Below are 25,096 nucleotides of genomic sequence, written 5' to 3' on the forward strand. Positions count from 1 at the left end.
CTGCTTTGTACATCCAGTGAGCCACTGGGCCTGTGGTGAGAGGGTTGTGCCCCAGTGGCTTCTGCCTCCAATCCTGCCTGGGCACCGTGTGACCTCGCCCAGATATGCCAGACCTGCATCACAGGCACACTGTAGATAGACACAAGGTGAGATAATTAATTTACATGAAGTTGCCCTCCGTGTTTGAAGTAAACCATTGCTTCCTCAAGAAATATATATATATTGAAATATATATATAGATTTCAAAGGATAGTTCTGGAGTAACACACTTGCTTTGGGAACAAGAGGATGCAGTCCAAAGTGGGTTTATTTCCTGTGCTTGGAAGCTGGAGGAGGCTTGCATTAAGCAAGATATAAAAGACCAAAGGAAATAATAAAACCAGCCTTTTCTAGGGGTGATATCATGGGCCTGCTGCTGCTGTTTACATTTTAAAATTAAAAAAAACTGCAATTACTGTGACCTGCAACTCTTCTTTCCCCTCTATTTCCCATCTAACAAAAGAAAAACGGTGCGTTACTTACCAGATAAGCAAAACAGAAAGGCGAAGGCTGGAAGGTTTCAAATCATTCATAACCACTGGCACAGCTAAGCGCAACCCTCCAGACCATCGTTTTTCTGGTTGGACTTGTGTTGATCAGTTGCCGTTTCCAGTCTGTGACCATTCACTTTGCAGGCACTGGATGTCTGTGCTTATGGGTGTAGGCCTCCCCGAGATTCTCTGTCTCTTTACAGTTTAGCCCGAGTGATGTACAATAGTCCAAGTTATTGGGCCTCATTACGAGGTGGGTGGAATGGGTTTAATGGCGCCGGTAATGGTCAGATCAGACGTCCTTTGCGGGTCCCGCTAGGAGACCAGGGAGCTAATAACGGGCCCGTTATTAACAGGCCCATTATTAGCTCCCTCCCCATTCCCATTGAACCCTATGGGGGCTCAAATGGGAATGGGGATGGGTTCCTCCAATGAGGAATTACCCGGTCCTCCAAGGTTGGAATGGCCTGGTAATTCCTCATTGAAGGAACCCAGACCCAAGTTTGGAGGCAGCCATGGCGCTAATAGCACCATGGCTACCTCCAAAGTCGTAATGAGCCCTGTGTTGGATGTCTGCTTACATTCACAGTCATTTGGTAATCGGGGCCTATACACACTAATAATAATGCTACATATGGTGATCCATTCTTTTATGAAATGTATATCATATTACAGTGACATCATAACCCTATTTTTCTTAGTGTACTGAGGAACAATAGTATATGATGCCACTTCTTGTTTTGTCAAGGGCTGAAAGGTTGTCTGCCATCACTTCCTCTGATGACACTTGTGGGTGGGGTCAAATGACATCACTTCCTCTGTGTCATTTCCGCTACCCTTGGCATTTTGGTGAAATGATGTCCCTGACTGTTATTTGTACACCTCTGTACAAATGTCCTTTGTCTTCTTTCACACTTGTATTATTTTTTATTTTCGCTGTATAACTTCTGCAGCTAAAAGCCAAACTGTTTCTTTTATTTTGCACATAGATCAACCCTGAGGTTTCAAGAACGGAAGGCGATCTGAAGACTTTCACCAACGCAAACTCCTCCCGATATTCGTATCTCTGCCAAGGCCAAACAAACCCCTATTTTGTGAATGAGGACCAATAGAAACGCAACTTCAACAGCACATTCGACCATGATTTTGTTTGGCTGAGGCTTTTCAAATTCAAGCAATGCAATAGAGCGACCACGTGCAATCTTAATCAGAATCAACTAGAAGGGCAGAGACAGCCATCATCTGCTTGTGAATAGTGGGGTTTGCTTTTGTAGCCAAAGAGATTATAGATATATTTTTTACAAACAGAACAAAAATGTTGCTGAAAGTTCTGCATTATTTTTCTTATTGCTAGATTGACCTCTGTTGTCCACCCTGAAATAGTAAGCTCAGGATTTCAATGGGCAGCAGCCAAAGCCCTTCTTGCTTAACTTTCTACCAAGCGGTGCCGCGAGCCAAGATGTGACAATTATTTATGCTGTTTTACCGATCATGTACCACCCTTGCTTTTTCCAACCTGCTCGGGCAAACTCCAACGCTTGACATGGTTTGTTTTCTGCACATTGTCTAGTCCAGGTGGCTTGTATATAAAATTAACCTCTCCACGAACAGGGGAGAGCTGGCAATGCAAACACTGAACACTTATGGCATGGCTGGTTGTGAAAGGCTTGGCAAGAAAGGGCCCACAAGTAGTGTCTGTGACCTATATTTTGGGGTTGGGTGCTTACCAGTAATCATTCTCATGGAGGCAATAGCTATACATATACATATATTATGGGGCTGATTTACTAAGCTAAATAAGCAGCTTGAGTAAGAACGTAATTCATTTAGTAATTCATTTAGTGGTTTGTATTACCTCCCCTATGTTTCTTTTCTTTTTTTTTTTTTTTTTAGATTAGTACATTTAGTTTTATTTACACTATTTTTGGGAGCTTAGTGAATTAGCCCAATGGCTAGGTATATGTGGGGCTGATTTGCTAAGCAAAAATATTAGAGTAAGTAAGACTTACACCAAAAATGGCTTACATTCTACTTACACTATTTGTTTTGAGTTTAGCAAATGCAGTCTTACTTGAGTTACTTAGCTTAGTAAATCAGCCCTACGTGTGTGTGTATTCATATATATATATAGGGAAATCCATTTGAGCCAAGTCACACATTCCACAACGCCACCTAGTAGCCATCGCTGGAAGTTCACCTCCAGTTCTGAGCCACAACAGCAAGGCATTGTGGGTATGCAAATTAACTCAAATGCAAACCTTTTTCTCCAGGAAATTGTCTTTCTATAAGAGAGCAGTGCTACTTTATACATATCTTAATCAACCCAAGACAGACATTTGCAAGCCAGTACATATATCACAGAAACACAATATTTTCATCGTAGTGTCTCTCATTCTTAGGCGCAACTCCCAGGAATAATGGCGGCTGTGAGTAAAAACAGAGGCAGCAGGCTGTTAGTCCGCATTCCCACCCATACAAGCAAGCCTCTGTGCTGCACTACGTAAAAAAGCATTGCAAGGTAGTTGGTGCGTCCTCTGACCAACATCGCAGTGAAACGACCCACGGCCAAGATTAAAGTCAAAACTTTGATTGCTACATGGGGCGTGGCGGACAGTTTGGTCATTAGCGTTTGCTGGTTTTTAACTTCACTGAGTACTATTTTAAAAAGAAATGGAAAATGGTGTGTTTTTAAAAATGCACACTTTTGAAGAAATCAAACGCTAAGGGCACACTAGTTTAGCATTCATAGATTTACTGTGTCATTGTCAACCCAAATGTTTAATGCTAGTTGCTTTGTTTCTTTTTGGGAAAGCATATATATTTTTTTTTACCTAATTGTCTAGAAACGCTATTTTAAATTACAGAGTGCCTTCTCAACAAATATATGCATGCACAGATGATCAAAATGTAATACGAGTTGATGATAAATACATACAATTTTCAATCACAGATGGCACGTCTTAGAGGGGTGTGAACATGAAATTACCTTTGTTTGCTATTGTCATGGAGGGCGGAGTCGGGGGGGACGCAAGCGTTGTTTTATCTGACACTCACACTAAAGTCCAGTCCAGGTTTTTGTGCTTTCCATTCTGGGACTATTAATGTGGGAATTTCCCAGCATAAATCTGAGTGTAGACTCCCATTTTCCACATAGAGTTAGTCATTTTAGCATGAATGGCTTATAGAAAAATGTCACTTTTATCATCAGTTTCAAAATGCTTGCCTTGTCCTACTTATTCTGATTTTTGCCTCAGTCTTCAGTTGTACGTGATTTTCCTTTGGATAGCTACATTTTACTTTCCTTTTTTTCAACACATTTAAAAAACAAATTGCTAACCCTCTAAAAGACGTATACCGACAGTTATTGCCAATAGCACGTTCCACTCTAGGAGAGTGACGTCAGAACCCACGAGGCCACCTTCCAGGAAAAAAGGCATAATTAATGGATGAGAACGAGCGGCAACAAGATGTCTTCCAAAAGATGCATTCACAGGCATGAACACACATTTTGAAAAACCTCTTGTTTTGATAGCACTTTCTGAATTTGGAGGGGTGGATTCGGTTATGGTCACAACTTTTGCTGAAATGTGGCTTTCAACTGTGGGGCAAAAGTGAAACTGGATTTTGTTGCCCCTCTATCAGAGGTTATGATGTGCTCAGACAACGTGGTTTATGACACACGCTTCTTTGTGCAATGAGATTTCATCTCATCGATGTTCTATGTGAAAACAACTTTTGAAATACATCTTTCTATTAACTCCTGAATGTGGGCATATGTTTAAGGTCAGATTTAAGTCCACTTAGCTTTCCTTGACAGGATGTGACGCGAAATCCCTGTGCCCAACTGCCTCCCCCTTGCCGTATTCCTTCTTACTCTATGCCCATAGGTGTTTTCATTAACTTTTTTAATAGTTCTGAATGTATCAACCTCAGAATGGAGACGGGGTGAGCGAGGGCCTACCAGAATTCAGACCTGCGACAGCAGGTTGCATAACGATCTCTGTGGAGAGCACCTACCCTGCTGAACAGCCTTACCAGCTTCACGTTAATTGGGTCCCAGACTGAAAATCAAAGCTTTTCCTTGGGAAGGTCACCTATCGTGATTTAAGACACCTAGCACTGCAAGACCAGTTTGTGGCGGAGGAGCCTATTATACTGTTAATCTCTTTATCTCTGTCAAAATTAACACATTTGTGCAGAGGAAAATGTTCATAATATTATCTTGCCATTTCAGCAAGCATGTCTGAATTCCCCCTATACTCATTGGCAAAGAAGTTTTGACACAGGCCTGCTCAGAAATATGCATACTTCCCCCGGCTGAATGCAGCAGGCATAGATTCTGTGGGATACATGTATAGAGATGCCAGGTGTGGGTACCCATGTGACTAGGTCTTCTGAAAAACACTATATTTTGAAGGACTTAACTTGAAGTATTGATTTAATAATGCAATGAATTGCACTCTGGCGATCTAACCCCTCACATTACATTAGTACGACAAATGCTTTTCTCATTGATCTCACCCCCATATACTCCTTAAGGACACAATGGGCCTCATTACGAGTTTGGAGGCAGCCATGCCCTTAATAAGGGCATGGCTGCCTCCAAACTCGGGTCTGGGTCCGGGTTCCCTGAATGGGGAATTACCGGGCCATTCCCACCTAGGAGGGCCCAGTATTTCCCCATTCAGGGAACCCGGGCTCGGACCACCCCCATTCCCAGTCGAGCCCCCATAGGGCTCAATGGGAATGCGGATGATGCTAACATCTGATGATGTCTGACCAGACGTCTCGAGCGGGTCCCGCGAAGGAACCTCGTAATGAGGCGAAATGGGTTTAACGGCGCCGGCACCTTTACCGGTGCCGTTAAACCCATTCCGCCAGGGTCGTAATGAGGCCCAATCACTTAAGAAAGTGCATGCAGGGTTGATCAGGAAGAGACCATGTGTACAAAAGGAGAAGTCTATTGAGATGCATATTTAAACTCCAACTGTACCGGCTAGACCCAGCTAGAATTTTAAGCCATGATCCCCAATAACCTGAGCACAGCTTCTGGCCCAATTAAAAATGTCATTACATGTCATGCTCCCTCAGGTTAGGATATGCATCAAAAGATCTTTCCCAATGTACATACTGTGTGTACCCTGCAAACTTGCATGAGCTTGGGTAAACATTGATTTTCTGTAGATCCTTTTCCTCATTAAGAAGTGTAAAATGGACATTGGATACGCAATGTTAGAAAGAGGCCTTGTTGGGCTTGTACATGCAGGCACTCTGAAAAACCCCTTGGTTGAATGGCATTCAGATCTAGAAACCAGCAACAGCAAGCCTTTGCTTTTGGCAATTTGATAGCAATTAAATATATCTCAGCTCTTTATGCAGCCATGGAGGGTAGAGCCATCAGGGTGGAAGCCAAATGCCATCACTAAACCTCACAATTTATGATTGACCTCCCCAAACACAACAGGTGAACATAGTAACATTAGCACCCTGGGAAGGGGTGCTGTCCATCAGGATGCTCAAGTGTTCTATACTACAAGAACGCGTTCCGAGTAGCCTTGGTGGGTAGCGCCCCGGCCCTTCCCTTCACCACTCCCCCTTCACCAGTTAGCACCCGTGTAGTTTCCTACACGGGTGCTATTGGTGATGTTATTTTGTTAAAAAAATAAATACAAACTAAACGTACCTTTCTAGTGCTGCCCCACGCCACAGCAGTGCTTCTCTCAGGAAGTCTGTTTTCATGTCGATGACATCACAGTCATCGACATGGAAAACAGACTTCCTGTCAGCAGTACTGCTGTGGCGTCTAGCAGCGCAAGAAAGGTACGTTTATTTAAAAAAAATAAAGATACCACTAGCACCCGTGTAGGTAACTACACGGGTGCTAATGGCATTATGCCCCTCGGTGGCTTGCGTTAACGGCACTGCCACCCTTGTTAAGAGACCCTCGCTATGCTTGGGCCCTTAACTTGGGCGGTGGGCCGTTACCTACAGGGTCGACCCGCCACCTCAGGGCATATCACCTCAATGGAATGATTTTTGCCTTAAGACACCCTACACAGACTTTGATGGACATTATGTCATATTTTGTATTAACTGGGTAAATGTCTTCTTGATGCCTTGGGTTTTAAAAATAGATTTAGAAATATGCCACTTCCACTGCAACAGTGGGGAAAACCAAGCACCTAATTTATTTGCCCCTTGGTCAAACCTCTTTTTTTGTGGTGCTCCACCACCACGCAAGGCAAATTCTTTGCCTCCTAAAAAGCATAATTCTCATCTTCGCTTCTCTGTGTGTACCTCGATTCTATTTGCAGTGCAATATGGTTCTAAAGTCTTACGTTTTCTCAGGCGTCCTTCCGGGCTAGGATCCTACCATACTATATTGCTTACGTATATTAAGCAGCAGGGTTCAACCTGCAAATGACTTGGTGTTCTCAGTGACAGAGGGGGGATCAGCAAAGTACAACATAAATGTAAGAGAGCAAGAATGCATCCCTGTCTTAGTCCATTTCAGGTCTTCATACATTCATTATAGACATCAACAGAGACGTTGCTACAGAGGGGGTGAAGTGGCTATAGCCCCAGGTCTTTTGGTTGTAGCCCTGGATAGAAGTTCAGGGGATACAACCAAAAGGCTAGCTAGCCCCGAGTCCCAACAGTCCCAATATTAGCGTAGCCCCGGATATTTTCCAGACCTAGCAACAGCCCTAGACATCAACAAGACCAAATGTGACCCGGGCCGAGGTGTTACTCCATGAAGCACTCAGAATCACAAGTATTCCAAGATTCAAGACATCATCCTGCAGATTCTCCCACTGGTGAGCCACACTGTCCCCATTGAATGCTGCCCCTAGAGTTTGACAAAGCACTGATAAAGCTACAGACTATTCTGAAAATACTTCCCAGCCACACTCGACAGGCTGAAGAAGGTGACCATTCATGCTTCATCCCTGACTGGAGCCCAGCTGCTCCTTCATAATCAGAAGCTCACTTATAAAACAAGAGCAGTCAAATTGAACTCTGTATAGCAGTCACATGTAGACATACACAGTGGAAGGTTAATCAATCTTCTAAATGAAATAAACGTCATAGGCATCGCTCCACTGGCTCCTGGTGACCGCAAGGATCAAAGTAAAGACCCATTGGATTATCCACAAGGCTGTCTGGGGCCTGGGATGGCTCTACATCCAGCTTTCTCTCCCTAAATAACTCCCTGCTAGAGTTCTTCGGTCCTCTACCTCCAACTCTCTGCTGGTCAGACGTTTCTCCAAGCAGAGAGTGGAAGGTAGATCCCTTTCCTCAGCAGGTTTCTCCCTCAGGAATGGCCACTCTACCCCCCCTCAGACTTGAGCCGGATCTTCTTAAGTTCTGGAAACTTCATAAAACGTTCCTTTACTCCTCTTCCTTCCCTCTCCACCTCCTGTGCTAATGTCCCTCTACTACTGTGACTGGTGACTGGTGCCTGGTTCCTTCTGAGTCATACAGGGGCCAGACCACCCCTACCAGCACGTGCCCTCGGGCACCCTTCCCCGGACTAGCCCGAATATGTTCCATCCTGTCCATTCACACCTATCTACCATTCCCATTTTACCCTGGCACTTGCCCTCGTTGACCCCCTTAGCACTTGCTCACCCCCTTGAACTCCCCACTCTGCCCTTCACCCCCTCACATCCTGCCTCCTACTGCTCCCTCCCCTGCACTTATCACCTTTGTCTTTGCGCTTGAACGGAAGGATTGTCACAAGGCCAATATAGGCGTCATTATTGTTTTCTTTTTCCTATGTATCCCCCCTCCCCACGCATTTTTTGTTTGTGGCACATGGAAACACTTGTGTATAGGCGCCATACAAATGCCCAATAAATACATAAATACATGTATTACTTAATCGTATAGCGGTGATTAAGACAGTTAAGATGTATCTATTGTAGATAGCATGTCATGTACTTCTCTGGTGCATTGTGACATCATCAGCACATTCAAAGATACGTCACAAGGTTCAAGCATGCACTATCAGAACTTGTTTTATCATCAAAATCAGAAAGTTAGGAAACGCTCTTTAAACATTACAGTACCATTCAAAGAAGACTTATAAACAAACTATATAAAAGTAACTAAATCAACTTGGGTACCTGCTATCGACAATCGACAGCAATTCAAATCAAGTTTTTTTCATATTTAACACAGTCCTTAAAGCACAGAGATCAAGTAGAAAACGTTTAGTTGCAAATTATAGAATTACATAAAGTATAAAAAGGATAACTTAAGAGATAAGTAAAAAAATGTATAAAAGAATACAAATCACCATAATTACCATGCGAAGTGAAGTGCAATACGCTATGACATATTTAATGTAAGGGCAGCAACTGTGCAAAGTAGCAGTGGCTTTCTTTCAAGCCAGGCCACCATTTGCATACGACAATCCTTCCAAACCCCCTCACTTCAGCCTCTAACGCTCTATTAGGTGTCACTTGCGAGATCTATAAGCCTAAACTATTGCATTAGGGCACAGATAGGGAGAGATTGAATATGAGGAGGGACGCACAGCTTGTAGGTGTGGCTTGGGTATTTGCCCACCCATTGACTGCCAACTGCCATGCTAATCCCTATGGATATTCCCACCCAGTCCTGCCCTTCCCCGCCCAAAACACCTCCTCCTGGGAACTCTCTAAGCTTGTTTTAATAAAGCCTTAGCGTCAAACTTTGTGCTTGAAGCGCCTGCCAGTGTTTTTTCAAAGCAGTCTTCTGCCAGTTAATGGCTTAATTGAAGTTGTAATGCCGGTACTGGTGTAATAAAGAAAAGGTCTTAACCAGGTCTCCCTTTAGCCACTCGATTTATAAGCACTCTGTGTGTCCTTCACTGAAGTCCTTTTAAAAACAAGCATTGGCAAAGCCAACAGTTTTGGCTTGCATATAAGTATTAGGCATTTGCCAGGCACTGCTCTTAGATGCCCGGGTATTCACACCAGCTACCATTAATGGCCAGTTAACACCACTATTGCTGTGCCTGGGAAGTGCCTTTCCCATGCGTGCACAAAAGCCCTACTAACTGTTGGCATTACCAATGCTTGTTAAAATTAGCATTCTGGTGAGAATGTTCATTCCACGCCAACTAATCATGGCATGGAAAAAGCAGGCACAACTCTTCCTTCCTGCATGCAGTGACCCTCCACTTCATTTCTTTCACGCCCCCTTTCACCTTAGATCTTTCTGACCTCCTTCTTAGCATGTTCCACTTCACATGTGGCCTTCCTGTTCTGCAGCCTCCTCCTTCTACTCACTCGCCCCCCCATCCCGGACATTTGCCAGTTCCTCTGTGCTGGTGTCATTTGCTTTACATGCATCCGGCTATGTATTTCATTATCCCCAACCATCATTAGCACTGACATATTTGTTCCCCAAATAAGGGTGCTAATGTCGATTAATTAGTAAAACTTTTATTATGCGCCTAATACCGAAGACCAGTCTCTAAGCACAGGACTGGGATTCGAACCTGTGTTGCTCTGCAGTGTCTTGCTTCCAAGACAACCATGTTGTCCCTGAGCTCCCTCCCAACCTTGCCTTGTACTCACCCTTCAACAATGCCCTTGCTTCGCTGGGGTCAATACCTAAGAACGGAAGGTTTGTACCACATGCTACAGCGCTTACCCAATGCCATTATTGGCTCAAAATATATGTGTCACATGTGAGAATGTGTCATTATGGATTAGTTACAAAAATGCAGAGGATAATGGGAATTTATAGGGATTTCAAAATGCACGGTTTTAAATATAAAAGATACAAATGAGTAAAAAAAACTTTGAATAAAAGATAAAAATGTACCATGCATAAAATATCATAACAATAGTTAGAAAAAAAAGAAAGAAAAACATGATTTCATTTTATTCCTACAGGGAGAAAGGTTAGTCTCAGTTGCTAAACTGTAAAAATATGTAAATTAAACAGAAGTGTTGCACCTACTAAGATTATTTTATAAAATCTCTTGCAAATGTATTATTCATAATGAAACTGTATTGTTTTGCAATAATGAAATGTCCTGTAAAATGTATAACAGCCAAAGCCATGAATATTACCAATGATAATGAGCATTTACTGAAAGCATGGGCACATTTACCTTTAATAATCTTATACCGTGGGACAGAGCATCATCAAATTTCGACATTTCAAAATGGCTGTTCTTACTTACTTGAGCCCGATTCGCTGCTTCCGAATGATGGTTGCAAACAAAGCTACCAAAACGGTGTCACTTTGCGAGTGCGTTAATACACTTCAATAAATGTAGGTTTCATCTTAGGTTCCAGGTTTGGGCTTTTAACACTTAGGGCGTCACTACAAGTTTGGAGGTACTAACAGTGCGACTTCTGGTAAGTGGAACTGCAGTTACCGCCGGTGGTAACTAGTTGAATCTCCACATGATTATGAGTTGTGTTCAGTCCCCATTCTTCTGAGGTCGCAGAGGATTTCATTGGCGAATATCCCCAGAGGAAATCCCAATTGACATGTCCTTCATTTTTTTGAAGCAATATGTACTGCAGGTATTAGACTGATATGCTATTGTTACTCATAACCAGGAGGACTGGTATAACCAGAGGCGTCGACAGGGTAGGGCCTGCTCGGGCAAGACCCACCCGAAAATTTATGAATGCCCACTCAACAGCACTGTGTGGGCATTTGCAGATGTTAATGTCACTGTGATGGGCCTAACTACATTAGCTTCAGGCCCAACTTTTTAGACAATCCTGGCCACGCCTCTGGGTATAACAGGAGGTATTTTCGTGACCTCCTATTTTTCCAGGTACCTCTAAACTCATAACAAGGTCCCGGGTGCTGCTGCTGCTCCAGTCTGTGCCATATGGTTGCTAGACCCTGTGCTGCCAATGGAAGCAGCACTTACATCCAATTTATATTTGCAATTTACACAAAAGTAATATTAATTTCATTCTCCTAGGCAACTGAAGGGGCACATTCGCAAATGTTCGAGGCATTTTTAATACTTGGCGTTTCCATCTCCTTTTGTGAATCGGTTGCATTGCTCGCTCGCACGCACACACAGGTAATAGCACTAAAGCGGGCGTAAGGGCAGCCGCCCACCTGTCAATCAGTCCCTGTCCATTTATACTCCAAATTCCCAATCACTAGCTGACTTCTGTGTGCAATAGATTGATTTGATGACGCGTGCTTGTGTAATATTCACGTGGCTGCATATTGTTTGAATACATGTTCAAGGCGTGCTTTATTATAAAATCTGTGCTTCCGGGTGTTTTTTTATGCAATATATACACAGCACTTCTTGCCCTGCCGCCTCAGCCCATCCTCGAGTCACTGGAGTCCACTAGATCCATTCTGCCTGCTGTATTGCTCTCCACCTGGCTGGCGTGGCTACCTGTATATTTGTAATTTACGCAAAATTCCTCTGAACCCGCCAGAAGGTAATGGAAGGGGAGCTTCTCAGAAGTAACCAGAACCAATGGGAAGTCCTCTGGGTAGCTTTGCACATGGTTGGCTATCTCCTAGGTGCCCGTTCCCTCCCCTGGGCTGGTTCTGGAAGGCCCCACCGCTCCTTGCTTCACCCCTGGGCTGGTTCCGGGTTAATCTTGTATTGTTATTATGAATTGTACACAAAAGCTCTCCCTGGGTTTTTGTTCCCTCATGCCCCCATCACTTCCTTGCAGTTTAAGGCGCCCTGTGGTGGGCCTGCTGTCTCCACGGTTTCTCCTTTGTAAGGGGATTTTGTTCGAAACACATATGTGTCTGCTACCACCAATAAAATACCAACTACACATTCTGTAGAGGCACAGACCGTTTAAAAGACCATGGAATGAAAAAACTGGCATGAGGAATTCCCAGTGGTTGTAACAGAGTCAAAGCTTTTAGTTCAACTTTATTTGGTGGTCATAGATTCATCTGAATCCTCCATTATAGGATGATTGAAGGATATGGGTTGTTTGACCTAAAAAACCTGACCTACTGCCGATTTCACCTAATTTTTTTGGTCTAATTATTTTTGACCTAATGCGGGGGGAGACCCCCCCACTGTCTCCCTCCCTTACTTCGCCCCACCTCAACCTATTCCCTTACCCACCTCACAACTATTTTTTCATTAAAATATACCAGTTGACCTACCAAATTCGACCAAAAAAATGCGGTCAAATCGGAGTAGGTCAAGTTGGCATTAGGTCAACTATGCCAATACTGATTGAAAGGTTTCCGTTATGTTGTTCTGCATAGACCTGTTTGAGGCAGTTGCCTACTGATGTATTTTCCATTCTGCATTAAACTTTTGTTTTTAAAGAACTGATCTTGTGTGGGCATGAACTCTTTCTTGGGATCTGCCTTGGTCTCCATTGCCTCACATTATCCAACAGGATGAAGTACAGGAAGAAAGTTATCGAAGCCTTGGGCCTCAGCTTGCTGTGCATGTGAATGTGTGCATACTGTCATGATTGTAGACATTTGCATGGATTGTAGGCCATGCACTCCAGGAGCCGAAAAGGGGGATTGTTACCAATGAACGAGTATGTACAATACCACAGTGGGGAAATTAACAGTGCACACACCAAGCTGGGGCATAGATAGACGGATAGCTAGATAGAGAACAACGTCTATTCAATGAGAACACTATGATATGCTATTGTTCAAAACCTAAAAACAGAAGTGTTGCTAGGGGAGCTGAAGGGGCTAGAAACGTGGGGCTCTTTTGGTTGTAGCCCCGGATAGAATCTCAGGGGCTCCAACCAAAAGGCTAGCTAGCCCTGAGTCCCGACATTAGCGTAGCCCCGGATCTCTTCCAGACCTAGCAACACCCCTGCCTAAAGAACATTGAAATGTGGTAAGGCTGGTCACTATGCCCTTGGGATGCCTTCTGGGAATGCAAAGGGACAGTATTAGGAGGATAGTTCAGGGACAACGGCTCGCCTTGCAGGCAAGACGACACGCAGCAACACAGGTTTGATCTGCGGGTCCACGCTTAGAAACCTCTGGGTATTAATCACATAATAAATAATCTATCATATCATATCATCTCTAGGCCAGCAGGGCATGGTCTGCAACCGTTACCTGCAGTTAGTATGCATGCCCGAGGAACAGCAAGCGGGCGTGCATCAGGCAAACAGCGCACATCTGCACTGTCCACAAGGTATGGCCATGGTCATGGTCTACAGCACCCTGCCTGTGGTGCATCTACGTGCAGTGCTTGCGGGGAACCAGATGCAGCCCTGCCATCAAGAAACAGCACCTGGTATATGGCTATTGAACATACCCAACTTCAGTGCCCCTCTGTTCAGTGACGGAACCAGCTGTTTCCAAAAAGCGCTACCAAGAGATCATTGGTTATGACCATGCCCGGTGGGTGACTGCGGATAGCAGTGTATTTAGAGTGTGCATTACTCACCATGCCCTGTCATTACTGTGTGGACAATAGTGCACATAGGGCATCCGTGCAATGTGCAATACCCACAAGGCATGACCTTGACCTCTAAATTGCGGGTACTGATAGTAGGCATCACATCCGTTGGACGATAGTACCTTGTGGAATTAGACAGCGAAACTCCAAGGACAGCCCCAAATTCAAACATAATTTTTCTCTCATATGCAATTAAACTGTCCTTGCATTTTCATGCTGGAAACAGAAACATTACTTTACAGGTGTGAGGTATGGACAGTAAACATGCCCTCTGCTCTGTGTGCGAATGTCCGTCCCAGACAGGACAAGGGGGCATACTTTTAGGGCCCTGTGGTTGAGGTGGCATACCCTGTAATGCTGATCCATTGACAGCTAAAACCCAAATATGTTCTGCCAATCGCCAAAAAGATTTGAAAGTTTGCAACTCTCAAACCACCAAAGATTGAGGAATTTTAAATTGTCCTTATCCTAGTTTGAGTACGACTAATCGAAATATCCCCTTAGCTAATGATCTTGTTTTCTTGGATTTTGCTACCATGCACCATAACAAAGCAGCCCACAGTTACAGGTGGCCAAACACCATGTTTCACCATGAAAGAACAACACATTGTAAGTGCAAAATGTATTATATGGCTTGGAATGTACATTACCACAGGGGTGGCCCAGACAAGACGAAGGGGGAGATACGTGACAAAGCCCCGTGCCTCATTCTAGGGACTTCTAGTGGGGTCTTTAAGGGACCTTGGGACTTCCCTGAGTCAGTGGATGACAGCAACGGGCCTCTATCAGGACAATTCCTTGGTGAACCACACTTGGCTCCCACCACTGGACAGGAGACCGTCCCCTACTAGGCAAAATTGCTATTGGCTCTTTAAGGGCCTTGCCATGAGATCCATGTTTTCACATGGGGCAGTGCAACCCTTCCTTAAGTCAGACTTATTGAGATGCAGGCCCCGTCCCAAACAGAAACTTTTATGAAAACTCCAAGGGCTGGTAATGATTATCGTGGGTCCCGCTGTGGACGTAACTCTCCTCTGGTCCATGAACGGTGGCTCACATGCGCAGACTCGTGGAGACAGGAAATCCAAGATGGCAGACCAGCTTCTTAAATCTGTGTTCCTGCCACGTTTCACAATACTCGCAAAAACCTATGTTACACCAGTGTGGGGAGGCAACTCCACAGCAACAAATCACACAGCTGCATTAATCAATATGTGCAGACCCTGACACTCAGACCGGCCCAAATGGAAGAAGACCCACTAGCATATAAAAGGGACATCCCAGGAAGTGGAAGCTGGAGCAAGCTGGCTACTTAGAAAGGACGCAGAAGGAGTTTGGAGAGAGACAGAGAGGAGCATTGGAGGTTGAAGACTAAAGGGGGAGAAGAGATATCAAGAGATGGTAAGAGGGAAACATACAGAGGTAGGAGGAAGAAAGCATCAGGACGTGGCAGGAGGGAAACATCAAGACATGCTAGGATGGAGACATCAAGAGGTGGTGAGAGGGAGCTATCAGGAAATGGGGTTGAGGGTAGACATAGCAGGTTCTAGGAGGACATTAACAGGAGGTTACTGGAGGAAGACATCTGGAGTAGGTAGGGAAAAGACATCAGGAGGTGGCTGGCAAAGACGCCATGCCAGTGGGTAGAGATTAGCTATCCAGAGATGGCACAAATTAACGTGGTAACAGGAGGTCACCCACATCCCAAGCCATAATGTGGCAGTGCAATGCCTATCAGAAGTGTCTAAACCCATGGGTGGAACAAGCACATGCCCTGGTGTTGAAAAGGATCAGAGAAGAAATATAGAGGTGTTCACAGGGTACATATCCGGACCCAAGGAAAAGGAGGTGCTAAGGCCAACTTAATCTTCCATGTGAAAACTGGGCCCAGCAGCACCAGTTGGCTCGGTCTACCATCGGAAGAGAAATGGCAGCTCTGTCTTCAACTCCTGGTGGAGTCACAGAGGTGTCTATATGTCCTGCAGGAAAAATCGGCTGTGGCTGTATCCCACCATCAGCAGGAGAAGGGCTGGAGGACTTTGGAGAAAGAAATACAGATAGACTTTATACATCCTGAAAACCTGTGCATTAGGAGGCCTTTGAACTGCTGGACCTTTTTGCAAAAGACCGTCCTGCCACTTTGAGTTGCCCCCGGAGATGACACATGTCAACGGACGATCGGCATCAAAAAAGCTCTATTAAAGGGCCAGTGATCTCATGATCTCACTTGTGACAAGCCCCTGCCAAGTGGAGAGGAATGATGGGTAGGGTAGACCAGCGGTTGCTTCCCATGCCACTCCCAGGTCCTGCATCACGTAGCATATAGTGGTATCTGTCTCCAGTGGTTAACCTAGCCTTAGCCCTCAAAGCCAGGCAGGACAATTCATCACAATGGGCCTCATTACCAGTTTGGAGGTAGCCATGCCCTTGCTTAATAAGGGCATGGCTATCCCCAAACTCGGGTCCGGGTCCCGCAAAAGGGGACCTAACGGGCCATTCTGACCTTGGAGGGCCCGGTAATTCCCATTCGCGGGACCCGGTACGTCCCCATTCCCATTTGAGCCCCCATAGGGCTCAATGGGAATGGGGGGGTGGTAGCAGCGGTACTGTTAATGACAGTACTGCTGCTACCATCCTAGTCTGCTCACAGGTGCTGCTCTGCACGCCTGGTCTGACCAGGCGTCCATAGCAGCACCCGCGAGCAAACTCGGAATGTTGCGGTGAGGTAACAACGGCGCCAGTAGCACTACCGGCACCGTTGTTGCCTTACCGCAACACTCCTAATGAGGCCTATTGTATTGGCATGTCAAATGAGTTCTATGGAGGTGAGGAGTTCTTTGAAGGTTTTCTCCAGGGTCTTAAATGTGGATTCTGCTGGAATTGTGAGCTCTCAAAGCAACATGTTGCTGGGGTTTCTGGTGGTGGCAAGGAAGCAAAATTAGATGATTTAACTATGAATACCTGGAGATAAAGGTCAAGATGATAGTGTAGTGAGAGGGATAATGCAGGATAGTGTTCAAGACTGCATGTTTCATCTACAAAGTAGTCACGAGTAGCACACCAGCGTACCTGGTGGCTAAGCTCCACATATCTGGTGGCACACGCAGCAATTTCGACCAACCTGCTGGAATCACAACTCGTCCACAAAGAGAGGACCCACAAACAATCCTTCTCTTGTCATGCACCCACCCTCTGGAACTCAAGCCCAGCGTCGACTCAGAATGGCCACACAATGTTCCTGCTACCTAGGCCTCTTGGTGATTGCGCAATAGGTATCAATGATGGTAGAGAACATTTGTGCTTGCTGAAATGTGTGAATGATGACTTGAATTTCGAGATGTGGATGAGATTTTCTGGCATCAAGGTAGGTATGAGATACATTGCTGGTGCTAAATTATAAGGCATGTGATGTTTTTTGATGCTGTTACATTTTGCACTCCTGTTCTAATGGTCTTCCCAGGTGAACTCATACCTCCGTTCACAAGAACCAGCCAGAGAGAGTAAAAGTAAACTCCCTAGCCAGTTATTGAGACCACAGGTGCACTGGATGCACTGCGCCGGGTCTTCAGTAGCTGAAAAGGAAACACAGGGGTTAACAATAACAGCAGTATTGTTAAGGATACTCCACTTAGTATACCTACACCCTAATCTTACCTGACACCATAGAAACCCAAGCTCTATTGCTGCAGCGATGATGTGACCATTTGAAGGGTGGAAACGCACCAACCAGGAGCGCAGTGACAAAATCCACAAGGTTCCTGCTGTGAGCCGGGAGGTGCACAATCTGTGGAAAACCAAAAATTCAGCACACCTCCAGTTCACCAAGTTCCAGAAAAATCCAAGGGGAAGAAGCAAGTCCAAAAAAACAGTTCACCACAGTAAAAGGGTAAACCAAAGGCAGTCCAGAAAGCAGAGGCAAGTTCAGAAAATGCACAGTTCACCAAAAAATTAGCAAGGGTAATCCAAAAGGCAATCCAGGAGAAAAAGCCAAGTCGAAACCACTGGATCAGTAGGAGCAGAACGGTAATCCAGGAGCAGTCCAATACACAAGCTAGGGGTCAAAAGCAACCAGGAAAATCCAAAGAGAAGTAGGTATTTCCAAGAACAAGAAAAGTACTAAGAAACAAAGTAGCCACCCATAGATGTTGAGAAGCAAGAAAGAATGAATGGGGATTCCTTATATAGCGCTGGGCTACATTATTTCCTGATTACCAGGTCACGTGGCTATACACGTCACAGGACGGGTGCTCTGATGCATCGAGCACGTGACCAATGCTGATGGCGCGTTGCCCAGGCGCCATGGCAACCGCCACAGAGAACGTGGGAACCCTGGTGCCTTGGGGAAGAGCCGCTGTGTTCTCCCCATACAGCAAAGCCACCGGGCTGGGGGCTGCCACGGATGGGCAGGTAAGTGGCATGGGTTTATGACAACTCAACAATCTGGGGGCTTCCCATATGGCTAACTTGCCCGGTCGGTACCACCCACAAACAACATAGAGATTTTTTTATAAACAAACAGGTAACAGGTACGTCCGACCTCCATCCATCAACATCAAAGGTTTCTGCATCTACCTTCCCGCTATCCCACTAACACACCCTGCCCTCCTTTCTTATAGAGCCATGCACAGCAAGATCAACATTATTGGCAGAATGGCGCTATATAAGACTACTTTATATTCCATTTACCACAGGAGTCAAGGGCAGCATTTCTACCTCTTGGCTCCATTTCAGGACCAAAATGAGGCTACCCTGTTTTTTTCTGCACTTAACTTGGATGTCCGCACTTGGAAGTCCTGAGTGTACCATCTACAAGGGTGAATGTGTCATTGGATCTGGTCTCATGAATCATGTCTGACAAAGGGGTGCCATAAGATTGTCAATTGTAACGCTCACCTGGTATCCACAGGGACGTCACTCAGCCTGTTCTGACCTCTACGACCTCGAACCCTTCCTGGAGTCTACTCGACCGGAGACTGGGCCTGTAACACAGGATTGGTAGGGTTTAACACACTGTTGTCTCTGCATGCTCGAACCTCTTCTTCCCCGGGGTCCAACCCTTACCCCTTGGTCCACACCTCACCTTGTTTTCTTGTATGGTGTGTGTAAAGACTGGTAGGGGGTGTCTGTACTTCCGCTCTCTATATGGTAGAGGAGAGGCACAGAGGACCCCAGCCAAGATTCTCTATTATTGGTATGTGGTCGAGCAATCAAGGCCTAGCTTCTCAGGAGGTGATGCAGGCTGGTTCTTAAGTGCAGTGTAGTCCCCGAACCTCCACAAAGGAATGTCCACACACTGTATTACTGAAAACATAGGCTTTATATAATTAATATTCAAAGGTATGTACACGATCACAATAACGCACTTTGTACTCGGAAGTCAATAATGATAAATATATACAATTCTAAAGTGGTACCACCAATGTTATCGAATCTCATTAAAGTGCATCAACCGAACGGTTAAAATGTCACACAGATCAATAACGAGTAAACCAGCAATAGAGATAGGAAGGAACGCAAGATGGTTGAAACAATAGGCAGAATACTGATCCCTACCACGAGGCACAGTTCTGTGTGGACATCCCCTCACCTGGGCAACCTGTAAATAAAGATATATAGCACAAGCCCAGTCCATATAATGTTCGATAGTCTCACTTTTTCCTATTAAGGTTTTAGCCCCCCCCAATGTACCTGGTGGAGTAGAGTTCTCCAACGATGCGTGGACCGATCCTTCTGGAATGCCCCCCTTTAAAGCAGGAGCCACGGATCGTCGAGAGGCGTCAGGGGAACTTGGCGTTCGGTGTCGGGGAATCGACGGCCCTTCTTGAGTGCCCTTCCTTTAAGGCTGGAGTCACGGGTCGTCGAACGTCTGACGGTGAACAGGTTGAACTACGGCAGTGAAGTGGCAGCTTCGTTCCTAGCAGTGCTCGTCGACGACAGAGCGTTGGCGTCCTGCAAGGAAGAGGCGTGCGGGGCACCTCAGTGACGATAGCTCTGGACCGCAAAGCGATGATGAAGAACTGTGGCCCAGCAAGGGCGTCGAGTCGTCGGCGTCTCTGTGGTTTTTGGGTGGCGGGAAACCTACCGGTGGATGCTCCTCGGCACGTCGATGGTTGGGCCTTCTCCAGCGGGAGACAAGCGGGTGACGATGCAGACGAAAGCGTCCGATGATCAATTGAATTTCTTAGGCAAACGGGAGCATGGCAGCTCCAGTCGGCGATGGCGGTCGTCGACAGTGGCGGACAACAGTCCGAGTGCTTCTCCTTGGAGTTCTGCAGCAGTCCCCGTATTGGGTCGGCAGCCTGTCGAAAGTATGTCTACCAGGGAGCGTTGGCAAAGATCAGCTGTGCACGATGGTCCCTCGTAGCTCTAGAAGAGGGTGCCTTACCAGGTCCTCTCTGGGTCAGTCCTTGGAAACCTAGCAGCTTACAGATTGCGAGGGAGAGCAACAGCACTCCTTCTCGTCCAGCAGGGCTTCAAGGTCAAGCGTCAGTTACTCCAGTTACTAATCGTAGTGGTCTTCAGCTTCTGAACACCATTCTTAGCAGTGAGAGGTCCCCAGATATACTGTTGATCTCCCATTCATTCCGTTGGGTCACACTCAAGCATCCAATCACGACTACGGGCATTCATGCAGGCAGGCAGCCAATCAGGCACACGAGGTATTCAGGCCATTCACTTCTCTTCAGACACTCACAACAAGTTATGTGTATTGGGACAAGTACCGAGCCATTCAACACTCCAAGCTGCATTCATACCGGTTTCGGGCAAGGCTGTCTCAGTCATTGAGTCAACCACCAGATACTATACATCCACAACACAGAATGCATATTCGTCACACACTCTATTCACCCAGGTCCCACCCACAGGAGGTACCCACAACATACATCACCGGGAAGGCTCCAGCTAGTCTGGCCGGGCCTTCACAACACCACCATATATGGCCTTCCCAGCCAACAGTCAGTCAGGGGGAAGGGACAGAGTCAGGGCTTCCCAGGACTTTGGGAAAACAAGGTAATGGGTAATAGAAAGAAAGAGGCCACCGGGGCCATCTTGTTTTCCATCAGGAATCAACTGATCCCAATGGCAGGGCTGGGGTATCCCAAAATGGAGGATACTCCGCGCACCTGTCAAATTCACCATGGAGCTGCTACCAGCCCATACCCTGCTCTGCGGGGCCAACCACAGGTGCCCAAAAACATACACTAGGGGCACAGGGTTGTACCCCCACCCATGGGTGCCATAAGGGTATCCCACGGGTCCGTTCACCATACCAAAAGAAAGAGAGCTGCACCGCCAGGAGTCCCACATGAACTCCTGCGCGGAAAACACGACAGAACACACGAGAAAAAGCAGTAAAGGACAAGGATACGGAGGCCCTGTCCCTCCGATGCATTTCCAGCATCACAGTCGCCACCCCCCAGACTGAGGTGGAGGGTGCCTAATCTCCCACGGGATAGACACCCTCATCGAGTCGGTCAACATACCTTCTGGAAAGGCCATCTGCATTATCGTGACTCTTCCCTGGTCTGTGCTCTATGGTGAAGTCTAGCCCTTGCAGGGTAATGGACCACCTGAGCAGTTTCGGGTTTTCACCCTTCATCTGCATAAGCCACTTCAGGGGCTTATGATCTGTTTGGTCCTTGAAGGTAGACCCCGTAAGGTAGGGCCTAAAACGTCTAAGGCTCCAAACTATTCTAAAACATTCCTTTTCAACAATAGCCCACCTAAGTTCTCTACCCTTGAGTTGTCTACTGATGAATATGATAGGAGGTTCTCTCCCTTTGTCATCTAACTGGGACAAGACAGCTCCAATTCCGGTGTCGCAGGCATCCGTCTGGGCGATAAAGGGTCGGCTGTAGTCAGGCGCACACAACACGGGTGCCCGACACAGACTTTCTTTCAAGCCATCAAAGGCCCTCTGACAATTAACCTTCCTAGGCTGTTTGGGTGAAGTCAGAGCTGTCAGTGGTGCCGCTATGGTTCCATAGTCCACCATGAAATTGCGATAATACCCAGTGAGGCCCAAAAAGGCTCTCACCTGGGTTGGAGTAGTGGGAGTCTCCCAGTCCTGTACATCCTGTACCTTACTGGGGAGAGGTTGGATTTGACCCCCTCCCACCTCATGACCAAGATACGTGACTTTCCCCTGAGCTATCTGGCACTTGGTGGCCTTGATAGTGAGGTTAGCCCTTTTTAAGGCCTGCAACACTCTACCCAGATGTGTCAAGTGCTCTTTCCAAGTGGAACTGTAGACGGATATGTCGTCTAAATAAGCCACACAAAAGGCTTCCAGCCCACTGAGAGCATGATTGACCAATCTCTGGAAGGTGGCAGAGGCATTCTTCAACCCAAAAGGCATGACCCTAAACTGGTAGAGTCCCTCTGGTGTTGAGAACGCCATCTTTTCCTTGGCATGGTCCGTCAGAGCTATTTGCCAATAGCCTGAGGTGAGGTGAAAGGTGCACACAAATTTGGCACCACCTATGGTGTCCATGAGCTCATCAGCCCTGGGCAAAGGGTGCGCGTCAGTTTTGGTGATGGCATTGACTCCTCGGTAGTCCACACAGAACCTCCAATCCTTGGTACCTGCCTGGGAACCTGCCTTGGGGACAAGGACCAGGGGACTGGACCAGGGACTGGTTGAGGGTTTATTAACACCCAGATCCAACATCTTGGCGACCTCAGCCTGGATGTGGTTCTTAACCGTATCTGACATTCGGTAGCTCCTGCTTTTGACAGGCACGCTGTCACCAGTGTCAATCTCGTGCTTACACCACGGTGTAAGGCCTGGCATCAGCGAAAACAGAGAGGCATACTGCTGGAGCAAAGTCCTGCAGGCCCTCTGCTGCTCGGTTGTCAAATCTGGAGAGAGCTGCACTCCCTCCACTGAGCCATCCTGAGGGTTGCTATGCAGCAAATCAGGAAGGGGCTCACTCTCATCCTCTTCTTGCTCTGAAGCCAGCAAGAGACATGAGACTTCTGCTTGCCTGTGGAAAGGCTTGAACCTATTGACATGGAATACCTGAGGGGCTACCCCTGGGATTCCCATATCAACCAGATAGTTGACCTCACCCATCTTGGAGATTATCCGGAAGGGCCCAGTCCATTTATCTGCCAATGCCCGAGGCTTGGTAGGCTCCATCACGAGTACCTCCTGTCCCGGAGTCCAATCCACTTGTGATGCTTTAAGGTCATGCCAGTATTTGTTCAATTCCTGGCTGGCCTTGAGATTCGCTGTTGCTTGACCCATCATCTGTATCATCCTCCGTCTGAGGCCTAACACATAGTCCCCCACTTGCTTGGCGGGACCGAGAGGGGTGGCTTCCAAACCTTCTCTGATCAAGGTAAGGGGCCCCCTCACGGGATGTCCAAAGAGTAACTCAAAGAGGCTGAAACCAACACCCTCTTGAGGTACCTCTCTGTAAGCAAACAGCAGGCATGGCAGGAGGAGATCCCATTTCCTCCTTAGGGGCTCTTCCAAAACACCTAGCATGCCCTTGAGAGTTTTATTAAATCTCTCAACCAGACCATTGGTCTGGGAGTGGTAAGAGGTGGAGAACTTGTAGGTTACCCCACACTCTTTCCACATGGTTTTCATGTAACTAGACATGAAGTTGGATCCTCTGTCAGAGACAACCTCCTTGGGGAATCCAACATGGGTGAAAATGCCCAGGAGAGCCCGGGCAACCACCTTGGCCGTAACAGTCCGAAGGGGTATAGCCTCAGGGTACCTGGTGGCATGATCTACCAAAACCAGGATGATTCGATGTCCACCTGACGTGGGAGGGTCAAGGGGACCGACAATGTTGATGCCCACCCTCTCAAACGGTGTGCCAACCACTGGCAATGGCTGCAGTGGGGCAATGACACTGCCTGCAGTCTTGCCAGACAACTGACAAGTTGGGCAGGTCCTGCAGTGGGACTCCACTTCTACTCCCATCCGAGGCCAGTAGAAATGGGCAGAGAGCCTCTGCTTTGTCTTCTTGGTACCAAGATGACCAGCCAAGGGCACCTCATGCGCCAACTGCAGTAGGAAGGGCCTGTAAATGTGATACCACCAACCTCTTTAGGGCACCAGGTTCTGGCTTAATGGGCTCACTAACAAGGAGCTCACCCTCCCAATAAATCCGGAATGTCCGAGGCACTTCACGTTGTGCCTGGGACAGGGCCTGTTTCCTCAGACCCCCGAGAGAGGGACACTCTCTGTCCTTTACAGAAGTCTGCCCGGGAGGGTCCCCCTTCAGCTAACAAGCATTGAAGATCGGGATGGTCCTCTGGGTTGAGAACCTCTCCCACAGGAGAGTCTTCTGGCTCTTCTCCCACAGGAGTTGAGACTGGGTTTACCACTGGACCCAGCCCGTCCGGAGTATGGATCCCAATGGGTGCTGTGGGAACAGCAGGAAGAGAAGGAGCTCCCTCCACAGTGGTGGCCTTCTTGCTCTTCCTTCGTCGTGCCTTAGGCCGCGCCTTCGGCTCGGGTACCTGACTCACAGCCAGACCCGGTGTCACCTGTGACCTAGTGACCGCAGCAGCAGTCATGGGAAGACCATCCGCGATCAATCCCAACTCGACTCGATTGTTACCTAACAGAATGTTAGCAGGGACATTGTCCTGAACCAAGACAGGAAGCTTTGCTGTCTTGTCTCCAATTACGAGTGTGACTCGGGCTACAGGCGATAATTTGGGAGGCCCACCAGCTAACCTGGTGGTTCTCAGAGGAGCATCTACATAGTCCTCTGGCTTGAGCAGGGTCCTGTCCACCACTGTCATGCTTGCCCCAGTGTCTCTCAAACCAGTAGAAGGCTGGCCATTCAGGAGGACACTTCTCAAAAATCTACAGGTGTTCTGTGGGATAGTCGCCAGTACTTCAGCATACTGGTCCCAGGCCCCAAGGGACACTAAGGAAATCTCTACAGGAGCACCAAAGGTGATTCCGGTAGAGTAGGGGAGGACAGTAGCCTCCACCTCAGACATGGGGTAAGGGTAGGTCAGGCTGACAGCCTGTACTCCGAGTGCCTTACCTTTACACTTGGAGTCACCCCTTTTGTGATCCAGAGCCCCACAGTCCCAACAAGTGCCGGAGTGCGGGGTACGGTACTGGAACCACTGGGTGCCTGCTTTGCAGCAGGTGGACCACTACCCTTATTCCCACCCACAGATGACTTAT

General features: G+C 46.9%; 1 protein-coding gene across 1 annotated transcript in view; it reads left to right on the plus strand.

Moving 5' to 3' along the window:
• The window catches only part of LOC138521324 (mucin-13-like), a 757,642-nt gene extending 744,821 nt beyond the window's left edge, over window positions 1–12,821 (plus strand). Inside the window, exon 12 of the mRNA XM_069634079.1 lies at window positions 1,520–12,821. Coding sequence (XP_069490180.1) covers window positions 1,520–1,642 — 123 coding nt within the window. The 3' untranslated portion in view covers window positions 1,643–12,821. The remainder of the gene's footprint in view (window positions 1–1,519) is intronic.
• The last annotated feature ends 12,275 nt before the right edge of the window (window positions 12,822–25,096 follow it).

Source organism: Ambystoma mexicanum, chromosome 13 (assembly GCF_040938575.1).
Source record: "Ambystoma mexicanum isolate Mex_15411 chromosome 13, UKY_AmexF1_1, whole genome shotgun sequence".
Classification (NCBI taxonomy): Eukaryota; Metazoa; Chordata; class Amphibia; order Caudata; family Ambystomatidae; genus Ambystoma; species Ambystoma mexicanum.